General features: G+C 46.8%; 1 protein-coding gene across 2 annotated transcripts in view; it reads left to right on the plus strand.

Moving 5' to 3' along the window:
- The window catches only part of TRPC6 (transient receptor potential cation channel subfamily C member 6), a 301,145-nt gene that overhangs the window by 174,194 nt on the left and 100,845 nt on the right, over positions 1–26,106 (plus strand). For both annotated transcript variants that reach the window (XM_075337476.1, XM_075337477.1), the window contains exons 6-7: positions 4,356–4,589; positions 25,594–25,858. In XM_075337476.1, coding sequence (XP_075193591.1) covers positions 4,356–4,589; positions 25,594–25,858 — 499 coding nt within the window. The remainder of the gene's footprint in view (positions 1–4,355; positions 4,590–25,593; positions 25,859–26,106) is intronic.

The following is a 26,106-nucleotide window of genomic DNA, read 5'->3' on the forward strand; positions in this document are numbered from 1 at the left end:
CCTGTAGGAATAATTGGTTTCAAGTATCGAAATCTCCTTGGTCCCAATCAAATCAATTGTTGGCTCTTAAAGGGAATCTGTCAGCAGGTATTTGCTACCTCATCTGAGAGCAGCAAGATGTAGCAAGGAGATCCTGAATCCAATCATGTATCACTTAGATTACTGGCTGCAGCCGCTCTCACATGGTTCACAATTTTTAGATTTGGCCATGCAATAGAGATTGTACATTGACATTGAAGTGTCAACCAGAGGAGGGGGCATGGTGTATTGTGTGCCTGACTTTGTGGTCCAGCAATGATATGGGTCCTGCTGCTTAAACAAACATCGAAAATAAACAACAGATCAGACTATGATAAGAAAGGCATCCCTGAACTTTCTGTGTTAACCCTTTCAGCATGCTGTCTTCAGCTTACATAGCAAAAACCTGCTGACAGATTCCCTATTAAAGGAATTATTCACTCAGAACAACCTTTGCCCACATTTTTTAATAAGGTAGTTCAATCCCATAAAATCTACTTGTGGTGTCCATGAGGCTTCAATCACCACAGGGTACTGCACCTCACTTAAGGTGCAGTATTCATTTTGGGTAAGGAGGGGGTTAATCACTGATGTTTCCACATTTCAACTTACATACAACTTAGGTACCTTCTCACCGGGGATTGGACTAGGGTAGGCGGGGTGAGTGGGGGGTCATCCCGATGCATGGGACTTTCCCGGTCACTAGGACAACCGCCTGGGGGGTGGGCACTACTTGGGGTAGAAGTAGGAGCAACAATTACACAAACTTCAGTCAAGTCGGGACTACAGTTTTGGCAACACGACACCACCATCTTTCTTCTATCTTCTTCATGGGGCCTGTGGCTTGGAGCGAGAAGCTCAACTCAGGTTCCTGACTTCCACAGGGGCAACCCTTAGAAAAGGACATTTCCAAATATCGGTGGCTATCTCCAACTTATCTGGGATCGGCTGGGGCCCATCACGGCAGAGATCGGTACCCTGAGAAAGCACTGGAACTGTGAGTAAAAAGACATGGAACCGCAACAGCTGACTCAGCCTCTTATTGCGGCCACCACTACAACCCTCATCATCCTCCCTCATCTTTGTTGCGACACCATCAGCCCCGGAGGACATCACCTGCAGCGGCGGCTAGTCCCTGGCCACGTACCACAGGTGGTGCCATAACTCACAACATTTCAACGCCTCCACAGACACACAGGATCTGGCCCCGACCGCCTTCTGCACGGACCCTGCGACCTCTTCTCTGATGAGCAGACGCCCACACAGCACTGGCTGTGTCTGAAGCTCTCAAAGGCTGGCACTTGTACATTTACATGTAAGGTACAGTGTCAGCCGCAGACAGTTGGGCACAGCCTGAAACTAAGCCCTGGGGAGTCGGGGACCGCACCTGCAGAGAATAGCCGGCTCCCACCATGGAGGGCGGCAAACGTAGCCACCAGGGAGAATCTCAGAGCACTGTATCAGGCAGCCCGACAGCGCACCCCTGACAGCTGCGCCCGGGCCCCCCCTCTGGTGTCATGAGACAAACTACCACTTCATCATCCTCCATTATTCCCCTTTTATTGTACGCCTCTGGGCCACGAAGCTGAGCAGTGCCACCTGTGACATCCCAGGCTCAACATCACTGGCTCGGCGACAAGTAAGTTTAACCCCTTGCCCCATGAGTGCTACATGCTCACAACTGGAAACCCCTCTATATTAATGGAGAATGACTTGAGGTTCTCCATTGACTTCAATATGCTACTCTATATGTCCATGAGGATAAGATAGGGTTCAGCAGCCACCTGAAATGATGATATTTTGGTTTGAAAACTCTTTTAACATGTGACTGACATTTCTAGTAGCTGAAACTGAAGTAGAAGGGGTTTAATCTCTCTATAGTGTTTCATCCTCCATGTTCTGTAAACCGTTGATGACCCAAAGTTGGACATCAGTATTGATATCTTCTGACTTGATCATCATCGATGAGTGAGATGATACACACAGCACTTTTTGAGTGGTGCACAAGTAGGGTCCAAAACCATCTCTAGTAGATGTAGAAACTTGGCACTCAAGATCAATGTGAATAGTATTTTTATTGTGAAGAACTTGTAGAACCCCACTGTCTATGTGGCAATCGCATCATACTCAGCTACGCCGCTTGCCACGTAACTGTACCTTCTGGGGACCCTCTGCACGCACTGATGAAGGTCATTTGACCGAAACGTCTGTATTTGTGCTGGTTCTACAAGTTCTTCACAATAAAAACCACTATTCACACGGATCTTGAGTGCCAAGTTTCTACATTTACTTGGTCTACATCAATGTGATCTCCATAACTATGGTCTCCATAATGGTGATCTTCTAATATGGTCTCTTTCAATGTGATCTTCTGATTTGCTCTTCATCAATGTGATGTTCTGACTTGGTCTCCAGAGCTGAGATATTCTAATATGGTGTCTATCAATGTGATCTTCTGACTTAAGGCTGCTTTACACGCAGCGACATCGCTAGCGATGTTGCTAGTGAAAGCACCCGCCCCCGTCGTTTGTGCGTCACAGGCAAATCGTTGCCCGTAGCGAACAATATTGCTAGGACGCGTAAAACGGACTTACCTTCTTAGCGATGTCGCTGTGGGCGGCGAGCAACCTCTGTTTTAAGGGGGAGGTTTGTGCGCCGTCACAGCGATGTCACACAGCGGCTGACCAATAGAAGCGGAGGGGCGGAGACCAGACGCATTGACGACATTCCCACCTCGTTGCCGGAGGACGCAGGTATGTTGTTGTTCGTCGTTCCCTGGGTGTCACACGTAGCGATGTGTGCTGCCTCAGGAACAACGAACAACCTGCGTCCAGCACCAGCAACGATATTTTGAAAATGAACGACGTGTCAATGATCAACGATTAGGTGAGTATTTGTGATCGTTAGCGGTCGCTCGTAGGTGTCACACGCAACGACGTCGCTAACGGCGCCGGATGTGTGTCACGAATTCCGTGACCCTGACGACATATCGTTAGATACGTCGTTGCATGCAAAGCAGCCTTTAGTCTCTATTATGTGACCTTCTGCTTTGCTCTTCATCTTCATTTGAGATTATTTCTTCCTGATAAATAAATGTGATCCTCTAACATAGACACTATCAATATAATCTTCTAACTTGGTTTATTTATTTGTGATCTTCTAACACGGTCTCCAGTAATGCAATCTTCTTATTTCGTTTCCATCACTATGATCTTTTGAGTTTGTCTTTGTCAATGTTATCTGCTGATTTGATTTCCATCAACATCTTCTGATTTCATCTTTATCACTATGATCTTCTGACGTAACCTTCATCTTACTGATCTTTGTGGTCTTCATCACTGTGATCTACAAATTCTCAATTCTCAATTCTCAATTCTTCAATGTGTTGTTCTGACTTTGACTCCATCATTGTGATCCCCTAATCTCTTTACTATCACTTTTATCTTCTGACTTAAGCCTGCTTTACATGCTACAACAAATCTAACGATGTGTCGGCGGGGTAACGTCGTAAGTGACGCACATCCGGCATCGTTAGTGTTGTTGTAGCGTATGATAGCTACGTGCGATTGCGATTGTACGTAAAACCTTTCATCGCATAAGCGTCGTTCATTTCCTTAAAATTGCACGTCGTGTTGGTCAATGTTCCCGAGGTATCACACATCGCAGTGTGTGACACCCCGGGAACGATGAACATATTTTACCTGGGTCCCGCGGCTCCCGCCGGCAATGCGGAAGGAAGGAGGTGGGCGGGATGTTTACGTCCCGCTCATCTCCGCCCCTCCGCTTCTATTGGCTGGCTGCTGCGTGACGTCACTGTGACTCCGAACTCCAGGAAGTGGATGTTCGCCGCCCACATCGAGGTCGTATGGAAGGTAAGTGCGTGTGACGGGAAATAATCATTTGTGCGACACGGTCAACAAATTGAACGTACCGCAAATACGACGGGGGCGGGTCACATTGCATACGATATCGTATGCGTAATTGTACCATGTAAAGCAGGCCTTAATCTCCTTCCATGTGATCTTCTGACTTAGGTCTTTAACAGGATAGAAGTTTTCAACTTCGATGGTCGACATGTATAAATATACTCATTTGTTTTCCTTGTGTAATTGTGTTTCCCTTGCTATCTACCTAATGTAGCTTCCAAAAATCTTCAGTAATAGTCAAAATATTTATTCTTGTATCTGCACTCGTAAGTGGCCCAATCCTAAATGATTTGCATCCTCCCGAAATAGACTAGGTTTGCTTCTGTTCCTTGGGCTATGTTTATTTTCTGAGCCTTCTTTTTAAATATCCAACATTAATTCTGTCTTTCTATTATTGTCAATTTCCCTCAGGTATGATCTGGTCTGAATGTAAAGAAATTTGGTCACAGGGACCCCGGGAATACATGTTTGAACTTTGGAATATCTTGGATTTCGGAATGTTGGCCATCTTTGCGGCATCTTTCATTGCAAGGTTCATGGCTTTTTGGCACGCATCTAGGGCACAGAACTATGTTGATGACGATGAGAATATCAAGGACGTGACAAGTGCCACGCTGCCCCCTGAAATAAAATACTACACTCTGGGTGAGTGGGCTACAACTTATAATTTAATGGCTAGTTTGATTTTGCATTGCTTTTTTTAACACTAGAACTACTGGATTCGTGACACCTATATAGAAATACATGGTGCAAAGTAGTCAAAATGACTACCTCAGTAGTTCTAGTGTTAAATAGTTCTCCATGTACAACAAAACCAACCCTACAATATGGATGTCCCTTGCCACCTATTAATAAAATAACGATATATATAAAAATTATATTTTAGGATGGCGACTAGTATAAATCCCTGAAGAGTGCCGACATTGTTTTCAAAAATGTATTATTTTAGAAGTAAGTCCAGATCCGGTCTTAAAATCATTTATGACAGTTTCATAATGTTACTGCTCTTACAGTAAAGAATCTCCCTCTTAGAAGATGTCCTTTTTTATAGCCAGGGGTAGAAATACATCATAAGGCAGCTCTCTGTACTGACCATTGATACAGTTAGGTCCAGAAATATTTGGACAGTGACACAATTTTGGCGAGTTGGGCTCTGCATGCCACCACATTGGATTTGAAATGAAACCTCTACAACAGAATTCAAGTGCAGATTGTAACGTTTAATTTGAAGGTTTGAACAAAAATATCTGATAGAAATTATAGGAATTGTACACATTTCTTTACAAACACTCCACATTTTAGGAGGTCAAAAGTAATTGGACAAATAAACCAAACCCAAACAAAATATTTTTATATTCAATATTTTGTTGCGAATCCTTTGGAGGCAATCACTGCCTTAAGTCTGGAACCCATGGACATCACCAAACGCTGGGTTTCCTCCTTAATGCTTTGCCAGGCCTTTACAGCCGCAGCCTTCAGGTCTTGCTTGTTTGTGGGTCTTTCCGTCTTAAGTCTGGATTTGAGCAAGTGAAATGCATGCTCAATTGGGTTAAGATCTGGTGATTGACTTGGCCATTGCAGAATGTTCCACTTTTTTGCACTCATGAACTCCTGGGTAGCTTTGGCTTTATGCTTGGGGTCATTGTCCATCTGTACTATGAAGCGCCGTCCGATCAACTTTGCGGCATTTGGCTGAATCTGGGCTGAAAGTATATCCCGGTACACTTCAGAATTCATCCGGCTACTCTTGTCTGCTGTTATGTCATCAATAAACACAAGTGACCCAGTGCCATTGAAAGCCATGCATGCCCATGCCATCACGTTGCCTCCACCATGTTTTACAGAGGATGTGGTGTGTCTTGGATCATGTGCCGTTCCCTTTCTTCTCCAAACATTTTTCTTCCCATCATTCTGGTACAGGTTGATCTTTGTCTCATCTGTCCATAGAATACTTTTCCAGAACTGAGCTGGCTTCATGAGGTGTTTTTCAGCAAATTTAACACTGGCCTGTCTATTTTTGGAATTGATGAATGGTTTGCATCTAGATGTGAACCCTTTGTATTTACTTTCATGGAGTCTTCTGTTTACTGTTGACTTAGAGACAGATACACCTACTTCACTGAGAGTGTTCTGGACTTCAGTTGATGTTGTGAACGGGTTCTTCTTCACCAAAGAAAGTATGCGGCGATCATCCACCACTGTTGTCATCCGTGGACGCCCAGGCCTTTTTGAGTTCCCAAGCTCACCAGTCAATTCCTTTTTTCTCAGAATGTACCCGACTGTTGATTTTGCTACTCCAAGCATGTCTGCTATCTCTCTGATGGATTTTTTCTTTTTTTTCAGCCTCAGGATGTTCTGCTTCACCTCAATTGAGAGTTCCTTAGACCGCATGTTGTCTGGTCACAGCAACAGCTTCCAAATGCAAAACCACACACCTGTAATCAACCCCAGACCTTTTAACTACTTCATTGATTACAGGTTAACGAGGGAGACACCTTCAGAGTTAATTGCAGCCCTTAGAGTCCCTTGTCCAATTACTTTTGGTCCCTTGAAAAAGAGGAGGCTATGCATTACAGAGCTATGATTCCTAAACCCTTTCTCCGATTTGGATGTGAAAACTCTCATATTGCAGCTGGGAGTGTGCACTTTCAGCCCATATTATATATATAATTGTATTTCTGAACATGTTTTTGTAAACAGCTAAAATAACAAAACTTGTGTCACTGTCCAAATATTTCTGGCCCTGACTGTATATTAAATTGTCTTAGGAAGCTTGCTTCTCTCCAAAATATTATCCTGGGATAATATAACTGCTGCCCAATATTAATGTTCTACATCCCAATAATGGAGTTAAAAGGACATGCACTTCCCAGTAAATGAGGAACTATCACTAGGATATGCATACAGTACAGACCAAAAGTTTGGACACACCTTCTCTTTCAAAGAGTTTTCTTTATTTTCATAACTATGAAAATTGTAGATTCACATTAAAGGCATCAAAACTATGAATTAACACATGTGGAATGAAATACTTCAACAGTCTTGAAGGAGTTCCCAGAGATGCTTAGCACTTGTTGGCCCTTTTGCCTTCACTCTGCGGTCCAGCTCACCCCCAAACCATCTCGATTGGGTTCAGGTCTGGTGACTGTGGAGGCCAGGTCATCTGGTGTAGCACCCCATCACTCTCCTTCTTAGTCAAAAAGACCCTTACACAGCCTGGAGGTGTGTTTGGGGTCATTGTCCTTTTGAAAAAGAAATGATGGTCCAACTAAACGCAAACCGGATGGAATAGCATGCCGCTGCAAGATGCTGTGGTAGCCATTTTGGTTCAGTATGCCTTCAAATTTGAATAAATCCCCAACAATGTCACCAGCAAAGCACCCCCACACCATCACACCTCCTCCTCCATACTTTACGGTGGGAACCAGGCATGTAGAGTCCATCCATTCACCTTTTCTGTGTCGCACAAAGACACGGTGGTTGGATCCAAAGATCTCAAATTTGGACTCATCAGACCAAAGCACAGATTTCCACTGGTCTAATGTCCATTCCTTGTGTTCTTTAGCCCAAACAAGTCTCTTCTGCTTGTTGCCTGTCCTTAGCAGTGGCTTCCTAGCAGCTATTTTACCATGAAGACCTGCTGCACAAAGTCTCCTCTTAACAGTTGTTCGAGAGATGTCTCTGTTGCTGGAACTCTGTGTGGCATTGACCTGGTCTCTAATCTGAGCTGCTGTTAACCTGCGATTTCTGAGGCTGGTGACTCGAATAAACTTATCCTCCACAGCAGAGGTGACTCTTGGTATTCCTTTCCTGGGGCGTTCCTCATGTGAGCAAGTTTCTTTATAGCATTTGGTGGTTTTTGCCACTGCACTTGGGGACTCTTTCCAAGTTTTCCCATTTTTTCGGACTGACTGACCTTCATTTCTTAAAGTAATGATGGCCACTCGTTTTTCTTTACTTAGCTGCTTTTTTCTTGCCATAATACAAATTCTAACAGTCTATTCAGTAGGACTATCAGCTGTGTATCCAGCAGACTTCTGCACACCACAACTGATGGTCCCAACCCCATTTATAAGGCAAGAAATCCCACTTATTAAATCTGACAGGGCACACCTGTGAAGTGAAAACAATTTCCGGTGACTACCTCTTGAAGCTCATCAAGAGAATGCCAAGAGTGTGCAAAGCACTAATCAAAGCAAAAGGTGGCTACTTTGAAGAACCTAGAATATAAGACAGATTTTCAGTTGTTCCACACGTTTTTGTTAAGTATTTCATTCCACATGTGTTAATTCATAGTTTTGATGCCTTCAATGTGAATCTACAAATTTCAATCATGAAAATAAAGAAAACTCTTTGAATGAGAAGGTGTGTCCAAACTTTTGGTCTGTACTATATATATTTTTATTGGCAATTTAAGGATGCTTTAGTCTCGCATGGGAGTGCCCCTAATCTTTCCTAGAAAGGCCCATTCAGGCGGTGTTTGATGAAACCCCACTCTTTTTTGGTATGGTACAATGAAAATGTAAGCCACTGAACATTAAATGTGCTGTGCTCACACCAATGCGTTTTGACTTACATAGTCTTAGTCATGACTTAGATTTTGTAAGTCAAAACGTGTTGGGTTAAGCACAGCAGATTTAAAGATTTAACGTTCAGTGGCTTATTTTTATGTATTACCACTAGAGATGAGCGAACCGGTCCCGGTTCGGCTCGAGGCGGTTCGCCGAACGGGGGGTCTGGCTCGAGTTCGGCTCGTCGAACGTTCGACGAACCGAACTCGAGCCCATAGGAAACAATGGCAGGCAATCACAAACACAGTAAAACACCTAGAAAACACCCTCAAAGGTGTCCAAAAGGTGACAAACAACTCACAACACAACACAAACACATGGGAAAGTGACAAGGACATGTACTCATGCGAAAACAAAACAGCTGGACAAGGAAAAAGAGGAGGACACACAGATATAGGCATGGCACGCCCTTCTAAAGTCATGTAAAACACCGCAAGGTGACTCCAAGCGGAGTCTCCCTTTTTTCCAAAAATTGGGCCCCACACACCCACCCCTTCAGTGGCAGCAGTTGTGCCCCAGTTGTACACTTCACAGCTAGATTTGCATCAAGCACATTCAAAAATACGCCATTCTTATCCGTCCCCAGGATGACACCGGGGTAGGTAGCAAAGTCTTTCCTGATCCCAGCTCTGTTCATCTTGGCTTCTTTTAAAAACACAGCAAGCAAGGGTTACTCCAAGCGGAGTCTCCCTTTTTTCCAAAAATTGGGCCCCACACACACCCACCCCTTCAGTGGCAGCACTTGGGCCCCAGTTGTACACTTCACAGCTAGATTTGCATCAAGCACATTCAAAAATACGCTATTCTTAACCGTCCCCAGGATGACACCGGGGTAGGTAGCAAAGTCTTTCCTGATCCCAGCTCTGTTCATCTTGGCTTCTTTTAAAAACACAGCAAGCAAGGGTTACTCCAAGCGGAGTCTCCCTTTTTTCCAAAAATTGGGCCACACAGACACCCACCCCATCAGTGGCAGCACTTGGGCCCTAGTTGCAAACAGGATGTTTTGATTTGCATCAAGCACATTCAAAAATACGCTATTCTTAGCCGTCCACAGGATGACACCGGGGTAGGTAGCAAAGTCTTTCCTGATCCCAGCTCTGTTCATCTTGGCTTCTTTTAAAAACACAGCAAGCAAGGGTTACTCCAAGCGGAGTCTCCCTTTTTTCCAAAAATTGGGCCACACAGACACCCACCCCATCAGTGGCAGCACTTGGGCCCTAGTTGCAAACAGGATGTTTTGATTTGCATCAAGCACATTCAAAAATACGCTATTCTTAGCCGTCCCCAGGATGACACCGGGGTAGGTAGCAAAGTCTTTGCTGACCCATGACTTGTTCATCTTGGCTTCTTTTAAAAACAATGTAAGCAAGGGTTACTCCAAGCGGAGTCTCCCTTTTTTCCAAAAATTGGGCCACACAGACACCCACCCCATCAGTGGCAGCACTTGGGCCCTAGTTGCAAACAGGATGTTTTGATTTGCATCAAGCACATTCAAAAATACGCTATTCTTAGCCGTCCACAGGATGACACCGGGGTAGGTAGCAAAGTCTTTCCTGATCCCAGCTCTGTTCATCTTGGCTTCTTTTAAAAACACAGCAAGCAAGGGTTACTCCAAGCGGAGTCTCCCTTTTTTCCAAAAATTGGGCCACACAGACACCCACCCCATCAGTGGCAGCACTTGGGCCCTAGTTGCAAACAGGATGTTTTGATTTGCATCAAGCACATTCAAAAATACGCTATTCTTAGCCGTCCCCAGGATGACACCGGGGTAGGTAGCAAAGTCTTTGCTGACCCATGACTTGTTCATCTTGGCTTCTTTTAAAAACAATGTAAGCAAGGGTTACTCCAAGCGGAGTCTCCCTTTTTTCCAAAAATTGGGCCACACAGACACCCACCCCATCAGTGGCAGCACTTGGGCCCTAGTTGCAAACAGGATGTTTTGATTTGCATCAAGCACATTCAAAAATACGCTATTCTTAGCCGTCCACAGGATGACACCGGGGTAGGTAGCAAAGTCTTTCCTGATCCCAGCTCTGTTCATCTTGGCTTCTTTTAAAAACACAGCAAGCAAGGGTTACTCCAAGCGGAGTCTCCCTTTTTTCCAAAAATTGGGCCACACAGACACCCACCCCATCAGTGGCAGCACTTGGGCCCTAGTTGCAAACAGGATGTTTTGATTTGCATCAAGCACATTCAAAAATACGCTATTCTTAGCCGTCCACAGGATGACACCGGGGTAGGTAGCAAAGTCTTTCCTGATCCCAGCTCTGTTCATCTTGGCTTCTTTTAAAAACACAGCAAGCAAGGGTTACTCCAAGCGGAGTCTCCCTTTTTTCCAAAAATTGGGCCACACAGACACCCACCCCATCAGTGGCAGCACTTGGGCCCTAGTTGCAAACAGGATGTTTTGATTTGCATCAAGCACATTCAAAAATACGCTATTCTTAGCCGTCCCCAGGATGACACCGGGGTAGGTAGCAAAGTCTTTGCTGACCCATGACTTGTTCATCTTGGCTTCTTTTAAAAACAATGTAAGCAAGGGTTACTCCAAGCGGAGTCTCCCTTTTTTCCAAAAATTGGGCCACACAGACACCCACCCCATCAGTGGCAGCACTTGGGCCCTAGTTGCAAACAGGATGTTTTGATTTGCATCAAGCACATTCAAAAATACGCTATTCTTAGCCGTCCACAGGATGACACCGGGGTAGGTAGCAAAGTCTTTCCTGATCCCAGCTCTGTTCATCTTGGCTTCTTTTAAAAACACAGCAAGCAAGGGTTACTCCAAGCGGAGTCTCCCTTTTTTCCAAAAATTGGGCCACACAGACACCCACCCCATCAGTGGCAGCACTTGGGCCCTAGTTGCAAACAGGATGTTTTGATTTGCATCAAGCACATTCCAAATCCACAAGCATTTACTCTCCCCAGGATGACACAGGGGTAGTAAATTCCTTCTGGATCCATGACTTGTTCATTTTGATGAACGTCAGTCTGTCCACATTGTCACTGGACAGACGCGTGCGCTTATCTGTCAGCACACACCCAGCAGCACTGAATACACGTTCAGAGACAACGCTGGCAGCTGGACACGACAAAATCTCCAAGGCGTAAGTTGCGAGCTCTGGCCATTTTTGTAGGTTTGAAGCCCAAAAGGAGCAAGGCTCCAGTTGCACAGTCATGGCATCGATGTTCATTTGGAGATACTCCTGTATCATCCTCTCCAGCCGTTGACTATGTGTCAGACTTGTTGTCTCTGGTGGCCTTGCAAAAGAGGGTCTAAAAAAATTATGAAAAGATTCCATAAAATTGCTGTTACCGGCACCAGAAAAGGTCCTACTGGTACGGGTAGACTGTTGAAGATGACGAGACCGTCCCATGTTTGTCAAGTTACAACTGGGAGATTCACTCCCTGCACCTGCACGGTTGTTTGGTGGAAAAGCCGAGCTAAGATCTAGTAACAGCTTCTGCTGATACTCCTGCATACGTGCGTCCCTTTCTATGGCTGGAATTATGTCACAAAATTTGGACTTGTACCGGGGATCTAATAGTGTGGCAATCCAGTAGTCATCATCACTTCTAATTTTGACAATACGACTGTCATGTTGGAGGTAGTGCAACAAAAAGGCACTCATGTGTCTTGCGCAGCCATGCGGACCAAGTCCATGCTGTGTTTGTGGCATAGAGGTGCTACCCGTTCTTTCTTCCTCTGACATCTGACCCCAACCTCTTTCAACTGAAATTTGACCAAGGTCTCCCTCATCCGCTGAGTCTTCCATGTCCATGGACAGTTCGTCCTCCATTTCTTCATGTTCTCCTGCACCTTGCTCAACATTTCGCCTGCTACTATGCGCCCTTGTCGATCCCTGTCCCCCATGGTCCCATGCCTGCTGCGTTGGTGATGATGAACGTCTGGACCTTGGTGATGTTGTTGTCCCTTGCGCATATGAATCCTCCTGTAGTTCCTCCCCTTCATGTTGTCCCACCCCCTGACTCCGAATAGTGTTTAGCGTGTGCTCCAGCATGTAAATGACTGGAATCGTCATGCTGATAATGGCATTGTCAGCGCTAAACATATTCGTCGCCATGTCGAAACTGTGCAGAAGGGTGCATAGGTCCTTGATCTGAGACCACTCCATCAGGGTGATCTGCCCCACCTCTGCATCTCGTTGGCCCAGGCTATACGTCATGACGTATTGCACCAGGGCTCTGCGGTGCTGCCACAGTCGCTGTAACATGTGGAGAGTTGAATTCCAGCGTGTCGCCACATCGCATTTCAGGCGATGAACCGGCAGGCCGAAAGACTTCTGGAGCGATGCAAGTCGCTCTGCTGCGGCGCTTGAACGGCGGAAGTGAGCTGACAGTTTTCGTGCCCTGTTCAGAAGGCCATCTAGGCCGGGATAGTGTGTTAAAAATTGCTGCACGACAAGGTTCAACACGTGAGCCATACAAGGTACGTGTGTCACCTTGCCCAGGCGAAGTGCCGCACCCAGGTTTGCAGCATTGTCGCACACGGCCTTACCAGGCTGCAGTTTGAGTGGAGACAACCATTTATTAAACTCGGACCGCAAAGCTGACCACAACTCCTCAGCTGTGTGACTCTTATTACCAAGACATGTCAAGCTAAAGACCGCCTGATGCCGTTGCGCTCTGCTGCCAGCATAGTAATGAGGGGTGCGTGATTCCTTCTGCGCAGTGAGAACGCTGGTGGCCTGACCAGGCAGGCTTGGGGCGGAGGTGGAGGACCCAGATGAGGTGGAGGATGCAGAAGCAGTGGCGGAACTTGGACAGACAGAGGATTGACACACAAGTCGTGGGGACGGCAAGACTTGTGCAGCAGACCCTTCACCATCTATCACCATAGTTACCCAGTGCCCAGTCAGCGACATGTAACGTCCCTGTCCATGCTTACTGGTCCAAGTATCGGTGGTGAAATGCACCCGTTCACACACAGAGTTTCTCAAGGAAGCGGTGATGTTGTGTGCGACATGCTGGTGTAGCGCGGGCACACCTTTCTTAGAGAAGTAGTGGCGACTAGGCATCTGGTACTGGGGCACAGCGACAGACATAAGGTCTCTAAAATCCTGTGTGTCCACTAGGCGGAAAGGCAGCATTTCGGTAGCCAACAGCTTACAGAGGGATAGAGTCAACCTCTTAGCTTTGTCATGGGTCGGAGGAAGTGGCCTTTTATTTGACCACATCTGAGGGACAGAGATCTGGCTGCTGTGTGTAGACGGTGTTGAGTAGGGTGTCCCTGGAAAAATGCAGGTTTGTGAGGAAAGTGCAGGCGGAGACATGATGTTGCCTTCATCCAACGTTGGTGCTATCGATGTCTGAGAGAGCTGTACACACTCACTTGTTTCCCCTTCCAAACCAACTGACGACCTTACAAGCAAACTGCCTGTTGCGGTTACAGTGGTGGAAGTTTTGCGTGGAAAAACAGGTGTGGCAGCTGTCCCCACAGTCCTAGAAGATGAAGAGCGCGCGGATGCAGTGGAAGGGGCGGGCGGTGGATGGTTCGCTCCGCTAGGCCGCATTGCAGCACGGTGAGCTTCCCACCGGGACTTATGATATTTATTCATGTGACGATTCATGGAAGAAGTTGTCAAACTGCTGAGCTTTTGACCTCTACTAAGAGAATCATGACAAATGTTACATATCACATGAGTTGGGCGATCTTTTTCGATGTGAAAAAAGGACCAGGCTAGGCAAGGCTTAGAGGCCATGCGACCTGTTGATCCACCCCGAATAATGCTCATAGGCAGAGTGGTGGCTGAGGATGCAGTTGTAGACGTGCTACCAGTGCTCCGACTCTGTCCAGGAAGGCGCAAGGTAACTTCGTCGTCGGTTGCATCCTCCTCCACCGCCTCTGTTGACCTCCTCGAGTGCCTGACTGGGGGTTGACAGTAGGTGGGATCTAGAACGTCATCATCAATTGTTGTGTTTGCACTCCCCTCCCCCTCAGACCGAGCCTCTTCTTGCCCTGACGGAATATTTAAGTTGTCATCCCAATCGGGTATCTGCGTCTCATCTTCATCAGTATGTTCCTCATTGTCTATAACCACAGGTGTTACAGTTTGTGACAAAGGGTCAACATTATGCTCAGAAACTTGGTCCTCACGGCCTGAATCTGAGTCACAAAGGTTCTGGGCATCACTGCAGACCATTTCCTGTTCTGTACTCACTGTAGCTTGGGAGCAGACCTCTGATTCCCAGGCTATAGTGTGACTGAACAGCTCTGCAGACTCAGCCATCTCAGTTCCACCATACTGTGCAGGGCTGATGGAGACTTCAGAGCTGGGAGAAATCAAGTGTGATTGGGATGACAACTCAGAGGACTGGTGTTTTTTGGATGCGGTACTTGAAGTGGCTGAGAGGGCACTTGTTGGACCACTTGAGATCCATTCAAGCATTTTCCTTTTTTGCCCATCATCTACCTTTCTTCCTGTTGTTCGTGTCCGTAAAAAAGGGAGCACATCGGATTGTCCACGGTAAGTAGTAGACATCTTACTTTTGCTGGTAGATGGTCTATCTTCAGCAGATGATAATGGAGCTTTGCCACCTTCCCCACGGACAAAACCTTTTTTGCCTTTTCCACCACGCCTCTTCCCCTTTCCACCAGCATCTGTCATTTTGCCACTCATGTTGATTGCGACAAGATTGTGGACTGAAAATGTGGTAGTAAAAATTGAGAGGTGGTGAAGATTGCAGTGGTGGTCTAGCTTTATTAACAGCAGAATAATAAAGAATAAATATCCCTGACAATGCAACTTAGTTATAATTAGTTGGAGTGTGCAACGCAGGCAGACGTGCTGCAAATGTCTTTGCACTAGTGGGACTATAGCAAAGTCCAATAGCCACGTATAGGATGCCACTAGGTACACTGAGTGTTTGCTAGTATAATGGCTTGGTTAGAATGAGTTGTAGTGTGCAACGCAGGCAGACGCGCTCTGCAAATGTCTTTGCACTAGTGGGACTATAGCAAAGTCCAATAGCCACGTATAGGATGCCACTAGGTACACTGAGTGTTTGCTAGTATAATGGCTTGGTTAGAATGAGTTGTAGTGTGCAACGCAGGCAGACGCGCTCTGCAAATGTCTTTGCACTAGTGGGACTATAGCAAAGTCCAATAGCCACGTATAGGATGCCACTAGGTACACTGAGTGTTTGCTAGTATAATGGCTTGGTTAGAATGAGTTGTAGTGTGCAACGCAGGCAGACGCGCTCTGCAAATGTCTTTGCACTAGTGGGACTATAGCAAAGTCCAATAGCCACGTATAGGATGCCACTAGGTACACTGAGTGTTTGCTAGTATAATGGCTTGGTTAGAATGAGTTGTAGTGTGCAACGCAGGCAGACGCGCTCTGCAAATGTCTTTGCACTAGTGGGACTATAGCAAAGTCCAATAGCCACGTATAGGATGCCACTAGGTACACTGAGTGTTTGCTAGTATAATGGCTTGGTTAGAATGAGTTGTAGTGTGCAACGCAGGCAGACGCGCTCTGCAAATGTCTTTGCACTAGTGGGACTATAGCAAAGTCCAATAGCCACGTATAGGATGCCACTAGGTACACTGAGTGTTTGCTAGTATAATGGCTTGGTTAGAATGAGTTGTAGTGTGCAACGCAGGCAGACGCGCTCTGCAAATGTCTTTGCACTAGTGGGACTATAGCAAAGTCCAATAGCCACGTATAGGATGCCACTAGGTACACTGAGTGTTTGCTAGTATAATGGCTTGGTTAGAATGAGTTGTAGTGTGCAACGCAGGCAGACGCGCTCTGCAAATGTCTTTGCACTAGTGGGACTATAGCAAAGTCCAATAGCCACGTATAGGATGCCACTAGGTACACTGAGTGTTTGCTAGTATAATGGCTTGGTTAGAATGAGTTGTAGTGTGCAACGCAGGCAGACGCGCTCTGCAAATGTCTTTGCACTAGTGGGACTATAGCAAAGTCCAATAGCCACGTATAGGATGCCACTAGGTACACTGAGTGTTTGCTAGTATAATGGCTTGGTTAGAATGAGTTGTAGTGTGCAACGCAGGCAGACGCGCTCTGCAAATGTCTTTGCACTAGTGGGACTATAGCAAAGTCCAATAGCCACGTATAGGATGCCACTAGGTACACTGAGTGTTTGCTAGTATAATGGCTTGGTTAGAATGAGTTGTAGTGTGCAATGCAGGCAGACGCGCTCTGCAAATGTCTTTGCACTAGTGGGACTATAGCAAAGTCCAATAGCCACGTATAGGATGCCACTAGGTACACTGAGTGTTTGCTAGTATAATGGCTTAGTTATCAGTTGGAGTGTGCAGAGGACAAGAGGGTACAGTGGCAGGATTGTGGTGCTCTGGGTAGAGGAATGGAAGACTGCCTTTCTATTCCCTCCTAATGGTGAAATGCAGGTAGGAAATCCCTGACCTGGGCTACACAGACGCTGTTGCTGTTTGCAGGACCTGTCACCTATGGCTCTCTGACCCTGCCGGTTGGAGCCCTTAAAAGGACTGCTATAAAGTGCTCTCCCTAAGCTGTCTAACGCTGTGTATGCAGCGCATACAGCTGTATCGGCTATAGGACTCAGGAAGACGGAGCTGCGACAGTGATGTCTGACACCAAAGACGCAGAAGGCAGATAATGGCGTCCGTGAAGAAAATGTCCGGTTTTATAATGCAGGGACATGTGACATGCAGATCCTATCACACATGCCGTTGCTTCTCTGGCTCAAAGTCCACTTAGCTGTGTGTGTGTCTGGGATTGGCTGACATGCTGGCCCGCCCCACAAGACGCGCGCGCTTAGGGAAGGAAGACAAGAAAAAAAAAAAAAAAAAATGGCGATCGCCATTATAGAAACAGCAGTGATCTGAAGGCGCTGTTCACGCACACTATACACTGAAATGTGATAATAGTTTGATTCACAGAGTGACTTACACTATTACAGCAGAAACCAAGCTATGATTTAGCTGTTTTTTGGCTGCTAGAACCGTTCTCGAACGTTTCTAGAACTACCGAGCTTTTGCAAAAAGCTCGAGTTCTAGTTCGATCTAGAACATGCCCCAAAATCACTCGAGCCGCGAACTGGAGAACCACGAACCACGAACCGCGCTCAACTCTAATTACCACATTTTTCAATAAACATATTTTTAATGGACTTGGACACTGGAGGATCTTTTTCTCTTCATCTGCCTAATTGAAGCCCGAACCTGGGCAGCTCCATTCGATGCACACCCATACGGACCAGGTGTATCTATAGATGGGTGAGCGAATTTTCTTGGTTTTCTTTAAATGAAAATTTGGTGGGACAGTTCCAAAAACTTGGAGCAACTGGCATCACCTGATGATCACTGGAGGACTGACGTCTAGGACCCTCAAAGCTTGAGAATTAAAGGACCACATCATCCAAAACTTGGGACAATTGACATCACTTACCGATCAATGGGGGATTGACCTCTAGGACCTCAAGCTTGAGAATTAAAGGCCCACATCATTGCCTAATTGATTGTCCTCTGCAAAGGCGTATCCCCAACCTCCTTCTGCAGCGCGACTCTATTGATTATATTCCCCACGGCTGTGTAGGGAAAAATGAAGAAGCAGGTGTGCTGCTCCTGCAGCGGTCGAACCGCTCGGATCCGAGGTCTGCTGTGGCTCGAGGGTCTCCGGACCCGAGGGCTCGCGGCCACTTCAAATGCAAAGGGGGTATTTACAGGGGATAAGAGTTTGTGACGCCACCCGTGGTTCACGGTAAGGGGAGTACCGCCGCTGCTGATGGGAGTACCCGGGGGAGATGGAATGGGGCAGCCAGATGACGTTCCCTCCACGGGTAGGGGAAGCCCCGGGATTCTGGATGGTGGAGGTGGTGTAGGGGAGCGTGGCGCAGGTTGGAAGCAGGGGAGGACAGCATACTCACTCAAGCAGTGTTGGTAGTGATGCGACCACAAAGCAGAATCTGACACAAAGGTAAACCAAGTCTCTGGGTGCCGCTGCCACTTCAGGGGAACTCGTCCGGGAGTCTGCTCCCTTTGATATTGCTGATGGTCTGTACCTTGCCTCCATGCACTGTATTTTAGATGTTCTGAGTGACCCCTCTGCTTGAAGCTGTCGGAGTCCCGCTCCCCACTGTTAAGTAAGGAAGCTGTGCTCTTGATGGCTGACACTTGGGATTTCAGTGGGTCGCATAAGCTGGAAAGCCCTATCCCCCTGTTTGTATTGATGCCTTCAATCTCTGAGCTCTTGGGGAAAGTTCATAAAGAGACTATCATCCATAGGTTAATTATCAGGTTGCGTGAAGCTACCCCCTGACCTAGGGTCCAGTACCCCGCTGTGCTCAGTACCGGTTCGGTTATTAGGTACTCTGGTGCCAACCATTCCCCAAAACTAAGCCTGGCACCTTTCTCCAATACCCTGCGATCGGGTGTCCGACTCCTTTGGTCCCAGACCACCGTCTGCAACCTAGCCAACGTCTCCCAGGGAGCTCCAACTCCCCCTAGCTTCTCACTCTTTGAGAGCTACTACTACACTGACTAAGCTTTGCTCTCCACTTCCTCTCTCTGACTTCCTCCCTCCCACCAGTATGCCTGACCCCTGGGCGGGTGGCCCTGTTCCAGCTACACCACCCACTGGTGTGCCTGACAGGGTGTGGTGTGAGGTGTGACTAGGATTTGCATGCTGATGGAGCAATACCAAAGGTTAGGATCCCAGAACCATGGGGGGTTGAGCCCTGCACCAGGAGGAAAGGGATGTAGTACCCTGTGACACCCTGACTAGTTCAGGGGCGTCATACAGACGTCTTTAGTCTCCGGATTAGTGGGGTCCAAGAGGTTGGACAGGAACTTGTTAGCACATTTGTACATATGGAAATAGCAGTAATGGCTGTAATGGTGCATGAAATCTAATAATTAATTCGTCCAAGAGAATAAACAGTGGCACTCACCAGTTTCAATTTGTGCAACTTTGTAGTGGAAGAGGGTGCTGAACCCATGAGGCATTGGCCATTTTGCATACTCCTCTGCTACTATGGGCCTCACATGCAAGATGTATCATAGGCCTGATGAAGCATAAGTGTAAGCGAAACAGTCGGTGCCTCAGGAGTCCAGCACTCTCTCCCAAAATATGCTTGTAAAATTGATGATGTCAATAAAGAAGATAAATGAAACTGGTGAGTGCCACTGTTTACTCCCTTGAAGAAATTGTTTATATCTATGCTATTTAATTTGGCCTCCTCTCTGGGACTTCCGAATTATTGTGTAATTGTGGATAGTTGGGTGTCACGCTACGAGTGTAACGAGTGCGTTCAGACCGAAAAACAGTCTGACGCGCTAGGAAAAAATACCAAAACAATGCCACAAGCAAGGGGGGACTCCTGGAATACAATACAATGGAGGTCCCTGCTGCTAGGGAGAAGGGTGAGGTGGCACCTCTTGAACTCCCCTCAAGCTGACTCCTGAGCTCCCGGGCGTCCCTATACAGGTTCTTTCAACCTGTCAGCAAGCAGGATACCTTGGGCCTTGAGCAGGCCCTAAACTCACCCCCTGCCTAGTGAGAAGGCTAACGAGTTCACTAGACTTGCCACTACAGTACAGAAACACAAGAGAAGGAAAACAAACAGAAAAAATACCGCAACACAAAAGGAAAAGGTCCGGCTTCTGGAACACTTCAACTCAGCTCCTTCCACCAAGGGGGCAAGTATACAAATGGATTTGTATCTTCAGCAGGGATTGCTGGGTAACACCTCTATTTAAACCTGACGGCAGTGACGACAAGGTTATTGCACCTGAAGCACTCAGCTAGAGACTACCGGGGAAGCTGCCAGCAACAAAATGATATTAACCGTTTAGGTACTAAAGGAAACGAAATCTCATTTAAATGCAGAGTCCCAGATAGAGATAAGGGGCTTCAGTACTCAAGATGCCACTAATCTCCAAAAACAGGGAGACATCCGTGGCATCGGGTTTGCACCTACTTAAACTGTTTTTTGGTCATTTGTCTATTGCTATTGGCCAAATCAACTCAAAATTACACCTTTTTTCGTAGACCTATTATGTGTCAGTATTGAGAAGCCAGTATGTACTGGCTGTGCACCAAGGATGTGTCCATGCATTTGGAAAAAGCAACCAAGTGCACTGACACGCCCCCAATGCACTGACACGCCCCCAATCCACTGACACGCCCCCAATGCACTGACATGCCCCAATGCACTGACATGCCCCCAATGCACTGACACGCCCCAATGCACTGACATGCCCCCAATGCACCGACATGCCCCATGCACTGACACGCCCCAATGCACTGACATGCCCCCAATGCACACTGACACGCCCCAATGCACTGACATGCCCCAATGCACTGACATGCCCCCAATGCACTGACACGCCCCAATGCACTGACATGCCCCCAATGCACTGACACGCCCCCAATGCACTGACATGCCCCAATGCACTGACATGCCCCCAATGCACTGACACGCCCCAATGCACTGACATGCCCCCAATGCACCGACATGCCCCATGCACTGACACGCCCCAATGCACTGACATGTCCCCAATGCACTGACACGCCCCAATGCACTGACATGCCCCCAATGCACTGACATGCCCCCAATGCACTGATACGCCCGAATGCACTGACATGCCCCCAATGCACCGACATGCCCCATGCACTGACACGCCCCAATGCACTGACATGTCCCCAATGCACTGACACGCCCCAATGCACTGACATGCCCCCAATGCACCGACATGTCCCCAATGCACTGACATGTCCCCAATGCACTGACACGCCCCAATGCACTGACATGCCCCCAATGCACTGACATGCCCCCAATGCACTGACATGCCCCAATGCACTGAAATCCCCCCAACGCACTGACACGTTCCAATGCACTGACACGCCCCAATGCGCTGACACACCCCAATGCACTGACATGCCTCCAATTGCACTGACATGCCTCCAATGCACTGAGATGCCCCCAATGCACTGACTCGCCCCGATGCACTGACACGCCCCGATGCACTGACACGCCCCCCATGCACTGACAAGCCCCCCATGCACTGGCATGCCCCCAATGCACTGAGACACCCCAATGCACTGACACGCCCCAATGCACTGACACGCCCCAATGCACTGACACGCCCCAATGCACTGACACGCCCCAATTCACTGACACGCCCCAATGCACTGACACGCCCCCAATGCACTGAGATGCCCCCAATGCACTGACACGCCCCAATGCACTGACACGCTCCGATGCACTAACATGCCCCCAATGCACTGACACACCCCAATGCACTCACATGCCCCCAATGCACTCACATGCCTCAATGCACTGACACGCCCCCAATGCACTGACATGCCCCCGATGCACTGACACGCCCCAATGCACTGACACGCCCCCAGTGCACTTCCTCCATGATTTGCATATGGATTTTACATTAGATTTCCCATGACTGCCACATTGAATCCATACGAAAAAAAAGGGGTTTTTTTTACTGTGGGACTTCCATATATAAAAAATGCGCTAACAGGTTTCCCTTTAAGTGATTGTCCATCCTAGCCGTGAGTCATCACTCACTTAGATGTGACCTCCGCATTAAGGAAGGGGCATGCCATTATACAATACTTGCACATTTTGGTTATTTTTTTAAGGTAATCTTTATTATTTTCTAAGATTTAGCTACTTGTGTGCATTGAAATAAGCATCAGCATCTATTATCCCGGCTTCGAGTAACACAAAATCGTAAAAAGGCTTTAAAGATGTAATCTTTCCTTCAGTGATTCTTCCAAAGGAAGAGAAGTGAACGGCTGACAGTAAATTTGGGTTTATTTTCTGCTGTTTCAAAGGCAATCAGTTGGCTTGTGAATACTCTAAAATAGTTTCTGAATGCAAATAGATTGTGAATAAAGGAGGAAAATGTAATATATTGCATGTGCACGGAGGAGAATTCAGATACTATGTGGCCAATAATTCCAAATTCAGGCATAAATGCCTACTTGGAGTCCCAAAAAACGCTACTCAATCCTGTCATATTGTGCTTAAGTAATAGCTCCATTTAGTGCTCAATTAAAACAGCCATATACCGTGCAATTATTGTAGCCATTCAGTGCTGAAATTTATTTAATGCTAAAATAATGGCATCATTTAATGGGAACTCGTCTGTTAATTTTTTGTGACCAATTCCCTTTTTTTTTTTTTAATTCTGACAGCACTAAAGAGAACTTAGTTAATTTTGGTAATAGGCACAGCCCATTTAATGCTAATAAGTCCTTATTTAAAGGGAATCTGTAGGCAGTTTTTTCGCTATGTAATCTGAGAACAGCATGATGTAGGGGCTGAGACCCTGATTCCTGGGATGTGTCACTTACAAGGCTGTGTGCTGTTATTTCAATAATATCAGTGTTTTAACAGCAGGAGATTATCACTACAGGACTAGGTGTCTCATGCTCCCTCTGTAAAACCCCTCCTCCACCACTGATTAGCAGCTTTCTGTTAATGTAAAGTGGACACAGAAAGCTGCCAATCAGTGGTGTGGGCGGGGCTATACACAGCTCAGTATTCTGAGCACTGTTAGATTTGCAGCAGAAAAAAAATGGTTCCTGTATGGGTAGCATATTTATGTTATCATTAAAGGGGTTGACCACAACTTGGACAATCCCTTCTGAGTACACTTCTTCGCCTCCGTAAAAATAAATAAGCCTATACTCATCTACGCAGTGGCGGCGCATTTCTAACAATGTCTGAAGCCGTGTTTCTGGGACATATGTGACATTGTTATGACACAATGGCAAAGGCGACCAATCGGCGCCTGGCGTCTGTCTCCCCACCTTCAGACATTTGAGCAGGATGTGAGTGCAGCGCTGACTTCCTGATCAAACCTCCGAAGGTGGGGAGAAGGAAGTCAACATTAATTGGTCACAGGGCTAGTGTGTTACAATAATGTCATGTGGACCTCGGGAACTCGGCTTCAGACATCCCTGTAACACCTCCGGCACTGGAGGGGAGTATAGGCTTATTTATTTTTACGTGGGTGAATAAGGGGAATCAGAAGGGGTTGTCCAAGTTGTGGACAATCCCTTTAATGATAACATAAATATGCTACCCACACAAGAACCAGTTTTTTATGCTGCAGACCTAGCAGTGCTCAGAATGCTGAGCTGTGCATAGTTCAGGGATAGTGGACAACCCCTTTAAAGTAGTTATCCAGTGAAAAGATGTTATCACATATCCACATGATAGGAGATAACTTTTTAATTGAGTGGTGTTGGACCATAGGGACCCGCACTGATTGGAAGATGGGTGAAATGTATCCCCAATGGGGCATATTTGTCTTTGTTACATAAATAATCAGCAGGTCGGATGGCTGCCTACCACTCTATTCCTTCACTATAGGGCTGGAGGAAAGAGCCAAGGGAAGCACTCAGCCACCCCATAAGGAAAGGGTGCTGTGGAAGTCGAGTATGTGCACTAGGGCTTGTTACAATAGACATATATGTGGCGCCCCTGCGGCTCCAGTCACCACAGAGTATTGTACCTTATTTAAGGTGTGGTATTCGCCTTGGGTAAGGAGGGGGTTAATCACCGGTGTTCCACATTCACATTTTACATACAATCAGGAGCCTTCCCACTGGGGGGTGGCCCAGGGTAGATAGGGGGGCGGCCATCACGATGCATGGGACTTTCCCGATCACTGAAGCCAGTCACCTGGGGGGCGTTGTCCACTTGGGGTAGAAGTAGGAGCAACTCATACAATCTTCAGTCAGTCTACCCGGGACACCAGTTCTGGCGACACACCACCACCTTCTTCCTTTTTCTTCTTTCACTAGGCCTGTGGCTTGGAGCGGAATGCTCGACCCAGGTTCCTCACTACTGGAGGGGAAACTCTTAGAAAGGATAATTTCCAAACACCGGGGGCTTCTTCCAACTTATCCGAGTTCAACGGGGCCCATCACAGCGGGTGAGCGGTACTACCCGAGTGCGCGGCATAACAGTGAGTAAAACAACCTGGAACTGCAGCAGCTGACTCGGACCCTTATTACCGGCGATATCGCCCCAATGCCAATGACCGCCGCCACCACTACAGCCCTCATCATCCTCCCCGGGGGCCCACTCCAGCTGTGGGGAGCAAAACCATCTTTGCTGCTACTACCATCCGCCCCTGAAAACGGAGACAACAGCGGCGGCTAATTCCCTGGCTGCGTACCACAGGTGGCGTCACGACAACAACCTCCTAACTTTCCCCTTTTATTGTGGACACCTCGGAGCACGAAACCGGACAGGCCACCGTGACATCCCAGACCTCCATACCGGTCCGGTGACGAGTAACAGGTGCCAGACTGGATCTGAACCCCTTGACCCATATATATAGCCGAATATGATGTGCAAAAGAGCACATTGTGACTCCGTCATCATCATGGTAGTCAATGGCCACGCCAGTGCATAGACCCGAATCACGTTTTGTTCGGGTTTGAACGTTAGCCCCAATGGAGACACTGACCTAGGAGAAAACACTCTGTGAACCCAGCTGAGACCCTGATTCCAGCTATGTGTTGCTATTTCAATAAAATCAGTATTTTATCAGCAGGAGATTATCACTCCAGGACTAGGTGTCTCATGCATCTTCTGTGGAACCTCGCCACCCACCACTGATTAGCTGTAGGAGAAAATACTTGGTGAACCCAGCTGATACCCTGATTCCAGAGATGTGTCACTTACAAGTCTGTATGCTGTTATGCCAATAAAATCAGTGTTTTATCAGCAGGAGCATGCACTCCTCTGTGTAACTTTGCCCCCACCACTGATTAGCCATAGGAGAAAACCCTCCGTGAACCCAGCCTAAACCCTGTAAAAACGCATAATCATAAAAATATTTTGGACTTCTTACTCCAGAACCAAAAAGCTTCCGTTGGCGTGCAGATCATCATATTCATTATACATTTTTTTGTACAAAAATATTGCAGATCTATCTAGAGCATAATAAATCCTTTATCAATACATTCAAGAGCTGAAGCGTTTCACATTGGTGACCTGTGAAGATATCGTAATCTTCCGGATACGATTGTTTTCCTTTATATAATGATTTTTGCCATTTTTCTTCCTAGCTAGAATAAAATGGCTGCCGTCAGATCCCCAAATCATCTCTGAGGGCTTGTACGCGATTGCTGTTGTTTTGAGCTTCTCCCGGATCGCCTATATTCTTCCGGCCAACGAAAGCTTTGGGCCTTTACAGATCTCGCTGGGAAGGACGGTGAAGGACATTTTCAAGTTCATGGTGATCTTCATCATGGTGTTTGTGGCCTTCATGATTGGAATGTTTAACCTCTACTCTTACTATCTGGGAGCCAAGCAGAATGATGCCTTCACCACGTAAGGGTTTATGTGTTTTATTACTTTCTGCGTTTAATTGATCGTTACCCTGTTACTTCTTATTCGACAACTCAATAAGCATAATGTAAGATATATGGAAATCTGTCTGTTGCCCATAGCAACCAATCACAACACAGCTTTCATTTGTCAAAAGCAAAATATGAAATGAAAGCCGGGCTGTGATTGGTTACCATGGGCAACAAAGACAGATTTTCTCATAGACAGGAGCGTTATTCGACCCCTTTGTG

This window comes from Anomaloglossus baeobatrachus, chromosome 2, assembly GCF_048569485.1.
Source record: "Anomaloglossus baeobatrachus isolate aAnoBae1 chromosome 2, aAnoBae1.hap1, whole genome shotgun sequence".
NCBI classification, from domain to species: domain Eukaryota; kingdom Metazoa; phylum Chordata; class Amphibia; order Anura; family Aromobatidae; genus Anomaloglossus; species Anomaloglossus baeobatrachus.